The sequence below is a fragment of the Suricata suricatta genome, chromosome 12 (assembly GCF_006229205.1).
Source record: "Suricata suricatta isolate VVHF042 chromosome 12, meerkat_22Aug2017_6uvM2_HiC, whole genome shotgun sequence".
NCBI classification, from domain to species: Eukaryota; Metazoa; Chordata; class Mammalia; order Carnivora; family Herpestidae; genus Suricata; species Suricata suricatta.
The window spans coordinates 2,531,056-2,537,077 of NC_043711.1; the positions used below are offsets into that span (position 1 = coordinate 2,531,056).

Genomic DNA, 6,022 nt, shown 5'->3' on the forward strand with positions numbered 1-6,022 from the left:
CGCCGGGGCCGGGGCGCCTGCGCTGCGCAGCTCGCGGCCCAGCCTCTCCGCCAGCTTCCGGAAGGGCGGCCGGCGGGCGGGCTCAGCCTCCCAGCAGCTGCCCATGAGGGCGTGGACGGGGCCCGGGCAGTCCTCGGGGGGCTCCATGCGGTACCCCTTCTCCACGGCCTCCGACACCTCCTTCAGCGACTGCGGGCAGAGGGCACGCCGTCAGGGCTGGGGTCAGGGCCACGGCCCCCAGACCCACAAGGGACCCAGGGCCTCCCCCCAGACCCCACTCACCATCTTGGGGTATGGAGCCCGGCCGTATGAGAACACCTCCCAAAGAAGCACCCCGAAACTCCAGACATCAGACTTGCTGGAGAACTTCTGTGGGGCCCAGGACCAGGGTGAGGAGGGAGCCCTCACGGCTTCCTCCAGGCAGTCCCCCTGGGCTGACCTTCACTCTCTGGTCTCCTCCTGATAGACTGACCCCTCCGAGTCTCCCCCGACTGAGCGGAACTCAGACTCAGTGTGGGGAGGAGTCCTTGTTATTCTGGCCCTCGGCACTGAGCCCAAGGCTGTTCCAGAAATGGGGAAACTGAGGCTCATATAGGGTCACACAAGGAAGGGTCCCAGGGCGGAGGGGGGCTCACCCCGTGTTTGAGAGCCTCGGGCGCCGTCCACTTAACTGGCAGCCGGCTTGAGTCCAGCCCCTTCCGCTCGGCTTTAGCCAGGCCAAAGTCGCTGACCTTGGCCACCAGGTCCTCAGAGATGAGGATGTTGCGGCCGGCAAGGTCTCGGTGCACCAGCTTCTTGCTCTCCAGGTGCTCCATGCCCTCGGCCACGTGCCTGGGGGGGCAGGGCGCCGGGGGCACGGGGCTGGAGGGTGCTCGGCGACTGGACCGTAGACTCCCGAGGCCAGGCTCCTCCCACTTTGCACCTCGGTTTCCCCTTGACCTTGCAAAGGCCCCCTCCCGGCCCCCTGGGAGCCCCACTCACAAGGAAAACTGCAGGAGCTGGGGCGTGCTCACAAGGGCCCGGCCTCGTGTCCGTAGAAAGTTCACCAGGTTGCCCTGTGGGGGAAGGAGGTGGGCCTGGGGGGCTCGAGGCTGCTCCGATGCCCCCCACCCTGTCCGGCCCCACCCCCACCTTGCTCACGTGCTCCATGACAATGTAGAGCCCCTGGTGCAGGATCACGCCCAGCAGACGCACCAGGTTCTTGTGCTGTATCTTCCTGGGGGCCGGCAGGCAGGCCGTGAGGGTACGCCGGGACCCCCTCTCCCAGGGCGCCCTCCCCCTGCCCGGGACTCACGTCATGACCGCCGTCTCGTCCAGGAAGGCCTGGGCGGTCACATCGCACTTGATGTTCTTCACGGCCACCTTCTGTCCCAGGTACTCGCCCTGCAGGACTGCTGGGGGGAGGGGGTGGGGGGGACAGGCGGATGGAAACACCCACGCACACCGGCTGCCAGCACACCGCCGCGGCTGCGGTCCCCAGGCCCGGGAAGCCCCTCAGCCCAGCAGGCTGATCAAGGACCATCGTGTGAGTCGTGGACACTGCGGACCGTCGGCCAAATCCAGTCCTGTCTCCCGCCTTTGCGAGGCCCCCAGAGCAGGGAGTGGGTTTCACATTTTTTAATGTTTGGGGGGAAAAAGTCACAAGAAAAATACTACTTTGCCACAAGCAAAAATGATGTGACATTCACATCTCGGGGTCCATCAATAAAGTTTTATTGGCACGTGGGCCACGCCCATTCCTTGACCTGCGTCTGGAACTGCTTCAAAGCTCCTAAGGCAGAATGAAGAGACGGGATGCAGACTGGTCTGAAAAGCCTAAAACTCGTGCACGCAGGCCCTTTACAGAGAAGGTAGGCCGACCCCAGATCTAAGCCCCAGAACCTTCCCGGGTAACAATCTCCAGGAATGGCGTTTCCAGTCCAGGGCCCGGAGGTATGAAGGCACCACTCACGATCACCCATCACGTGATGTCAGCCCCCCTCCCGGAGGGAGACGCAGGCTCACAGCAAGCAGGTGCTAACACAGGTGTGGATGACTTCATCCCTCCCGAGTCCTACACCCGGACAGGAGCCCCGTTGCCTCAGCCCCGGGCCCGGGCCCCCACTTACCTCCAAACTCACCCTCTCCAATCCGCGCGCCCAGCGTCAAATGCTGCAGATTCAGTAACCAGCCGGCTGTGGGGTGGAGACCTGGTCAGGGGGGAACGGGCCCCGCCAGCCCCTCCCGTGGGGGGCTCTGCCTGGCAAGAAGCCGGTGGTGTTGCCCACAGCGTCTCCGCAGCACTTTCGGGGCCACCACGCCTAGCAAAGGCCCAAGCGCTTGTCTGGGACCCCCTACTCCGGGTCCTGGTTATCAAGTGCTGGGAAGCAAAGAGCCTCAGGCCGGCCTGGTGGGGAGTGGACTGGGGGTCAGCGCCCCGCCTCCGCGCCACGAAAGCCCCATCGAGCCCCAGGGGGCAGCGCCAGGGCTCCCCTCCTCTCCTCTGCCCGGACACTGTGTCCCTCCAAATACCCCCAGGATTCTTCCCTTTAAAGTCTTTTACCTCTGGCTACTCAGGGACACACAGCAAAAGATACAATGAACATGGAGACTGTCAAAGCTTCTGGAATCTTCTGGTAAAGGTTTGAGAATCTTCCAGAATCTCCCAGAATCTTCCAGCGGTCATCTGTGGTCCAGCCTCCCTGACCCCTTGCCTCAAACCTGCCTGGGTCCGCCCTTCCTCTCTACGAGGTTCCACAGGCTCCTCCCCTTACTCCCCAAAGCCCCATTCCATGATCAAGCGTGCTGACACCAGCCTCCCCCGGGGGCCATCCGCAAGATGTCCAGATTACCCTGGGACAGACATGCTTCCAAAGAGACACACAATTGTGAGGTTCAGAGAGGGTGGCCAGGGGAGAGGGGGGGCCCTGAGCATTGAGGATTTCACTTCTAGGGCCTGGAAGGGTACTCGGGAATGGAAGAGAATGCGCACCAGCGCAGAGGAAGGGCTTTGTGGATGAGGCAAGGAAGACGGCTCAGGCACAAGGGAAGGTTCTAGAAGGCAGGGGAGCCATGTGGGTGGATTTTCGTGGTAGAAAGTCACCTCTGGGGGCACTGAGGCAGGAGTCTGGTAGGAGGATCTAAGGCTAGGCTGGACGGCCGGGTGGGTGGGTGGCTTGAGGCTCAGGCCCGGTGACAAGGCGGGTGACAGAGAGAGGGTAGCAGCAGCATGTGTTCGAGCCCGCCCCACGTGGGCTGGCGGGTGTCTGTGGGCACCCCTGCCCACCCCAGGGCAGCCCCGGGTCTTCTGCTCACGGTGCCAGCGGCCTTGGCCATGGGCCCGGGGAAGGGCAGGCCCTACCTTTGGCCAGTTCCTCCTCTGCTGACTTGGTGCCCTGCTTCCTCTTGGGCTTCACTAGCTTGGTGCATATGGCCCCCTTGTCCTTGCTGTAGTGCTGTAGGGGGCGGGGGGGACAGAGGCACTGAGCCCGGCTCCACCTTGGGGATGCCCAGCGTTCAGTGCCCTGAACGGGGTGGGCAGGAGCTGGGGGAAGGGGGGTTTGCTTCCCTCCAGAGGAGTTGGGCTGGTTTCCATGGAAACGGAAAGGATGCAGGCTAGGAAACAGGAGGAGCCTGGGGAAGGTGGGGTGGTGGTCTCCGGATTGGTGTCAACCTGGAGGTTCCCAGGGGTCCCCGCAGGAGCTGCCCCAGTGCACCTCCGGAGGTGGATGCAGAGGACTCAGGACCCCCCCCCCCGTCCCCCCTCCCTTCGGCTTGGAGGCCCATAAAGGCCAGCCCCTCCCCCTACACCGGCCCCCTCCCCCTCATGGCTGGGGTGGGGCCGCTCCGGGGGTCGCGGGCCTGGTGGCAGCTGCACCTCCACCATGTCCATGAGGTTGCAGAAGCAGACGGCCTCGTCGATGGTCAGGTGGCCATCCCGATGCAGCACGCGGTAGTGGATGACGTCACGGCCGAAGCTCACGCACAGCACGTAGTCACCCGGGTGGCGCGCCGACTCCCGCACGAGGAACAGCCCGTCCTCCGGTGGCTGCAGCTGCTGCACGGCCTCCTGGCCCGAGATCTTCCCGTGGAACCACCTGCAGCCACGAGGGGCGCGCTGGACGGGGCCTTGGGGACCCCGCCCCGGGGCACCCCCTCGCCCCCCTCCCCCCGCCACTCACGGCATGAGGCTGAGTTTGGGGTCCGCAGACAGCGCCTCCCGCTCCCGCAGCGCCCCCGCGGCCAGCAGACCCTCCTGCCCGCTGGCGTGGTGCTTGGCCCGGTACCAGCTCTTGCTCTGCCGGGAGGGAGCCACGGTCGGTGTCTGGGGGGGGGCGGGGGTCCTGGCAGAGCCACACCTCCCTGAGCACACCGGGTCCCCAGGCCCCCACTCACCTCACAGGCCTCCAGGATGGTGACCACGTCGCCCTTGTGGAAGGCCAGCTCGCCCGGCTTGGGGCGCGTGTGCTCACACTTGGTGATGCACTGGGTGCCTGGGGCCCAGCGCCTCTGGGGGGGAGGGGCAAAGGGGCATGAGAGAGACGCCAGGGGAGAGGAAGAAATGGAAACTGGGCAAAAAGACAGCAAGGCAGAGACAGAACAACACAAAAGAAAGAGGGAGCAGCCAGGATAGAAATAAATATCTGCTTGTATGAAAGCAGATCGGGAAGAAGAGGTGGCAGGAAGGCGGCACCGGCTGAAGGGGACTAGGTCAGAGTGCAGCGCCCTGACTTGGCGCTCGGGTCTCGTGGGAGTGGACTGAGCAGGGGACGGCCGAGACGCAGGCACCGGGCCGGGGGAACTCACCGTTGGCATCCTGGCAGAGATGAACGTGGGGCGCCAGGCACGGAGGACGCGGGGGCTCACCTGGGTGAGGGGCAAGGACCAGCTGGAGAGCCCAGACTGGAGCCAGGCCGGGGCCCGGGGCCATGACCGACTGACCACTTCCAGCCTGGGCCAGATGGAGGCGACGGCTGGAGGGCACCCCCACGGGGGTCCCTGGCGATGGGTCCCGAAGGCCCTCCGGGGAGGTGGAGTTTATCCAAAGGAGTCCCTTATAGAGCAGCAGCCGTGAGACATGGACTAGGAAACCACAGGATCTAGCCTCACCACGGTCCCAAAAGGGAAACGGAGGCATGGGGTGGGCACAGAGCAAGTGGCCATATGGTGGGGAGGGGGAAGCGCCTGGCTCAGCCCCCAGCAGTCACACAGTGGGTGGGGAACATAGTGTCACCTCACTGGGCCTGGTTCTTCCTCTTTCCTGGTAAGTGGGCAGGGGCAGGGCAGGGAAATAGAGGATGATTCAAGGTCATTCCCAGCTCTCTCTGACCCTAGGGTGGGGCAGAGACCGTGGGGGGGCGGGGCATGCAGCGCTGCTGGGCTCCTCTGGCCTTCAGCTGAGCCTCTCTGATTCCCTCACCAATCCCAACACCAAGCTAGGACAGACACTCAGTCTCTTAGTGCTGCTGGGGTAGGGGCTTTTCAGTCCCTTTTCTTGGCCACGGACCCCACAGCAGTTGCCTGGACAGTGGGACTGTTGGGAGATGGGCCTCTGCCCCCCAACAATCCCCCGCCCCCTGTGTCCTCACACACATACTGATCCGTGTACATACGAGCACACACAGAAATACACAGGTGGACAGAGGTACCCACGGACACGCGGGTATGCAAGCAAAGGCACGTTCACCTAGAGACAGGTGTGCACACGTCTACACATGTGTCCACGCGAACAGACTGTCGGACATCCAGAAGCGTGTGTACCTGTCTCCCCCAGCACACACACAGACCCACACGGAACACCTGCCGCCGGGCGCCGGGCCACCGGGGCGCCCAGAGCTGCGCCCGCTACGCGCAGGGCCGCGCACACGCATCTCGGCCGCACGCGAACACCCCTCCACGTGGACGCGCGGGTACACACGCCCGGGGGCCTGCGGCCGCGTACACCCGCACGCAGAAAAATACCCCCCACCCTGCGCCCGATCGCCTCTAACCACCCGCTACACCAGCGCGTACCGGCCGCGCACGCCGGCCGCTCCAGCGCACG

The 6,022-nt window shown here is 64.6% G+C and overlaps 1 protein-coding gene across 1 annotated transcript in view; it reads right to left on the bottom strand.

Annotated features, from left to right (window-relative positions):
* The window catches only part of MATK (megakaryocyte-associated tyrosine kinase), a 9,755-nt gene that overhangs the window by 531 nt on the left and 3,202 nt on the right, over window positions 1–6,022 (bottom strand). The window contains exons 3-14 of the mRNA XM_029916436.1: window positions 4,786–4,845; window positions 4,375–4,488; window positions 4,161–4,276; window positions 3,857–4,076; window positions 3,341–3,434; window positions 2,109–2,174; window positions 1,295–1,394; window positions 1,132–1,216; window positions 982–1,055; window positions 636–831; window positions 283–369; window positions 4–189 (exon numbers count right to left, since the gene is read on the bottom strand). Coding sequence (XP_029772296.1) covers window positions 4–189; window positions 283–369; window positions 636–831; window positions 982–1,055; window positions 1,132–1,216; window positions 1,295–1,394; window positions 2,109–2,174; window positions 3,341–3,434; window positions 3,857–4,076; window positions 4,161–4,276; window positions 4,375–4,488; window positions 4,786–4,845 — 1,398 coding nt within the window. The remainder of the gene's footprint in view (window positions 1–3; window positions 190–282; window positions 370–635; window positions 832–981; window positions 1,056–1,131; window positions 1,217–1,294; window positions 1,395–2,108; window positions 2,175–3,340; window positions 3,435–3,856; window positions 4,077–4,160; window positions 4,277–4,374; window positions 4,489–4,785; window positions 4,846–6,022) is intronic.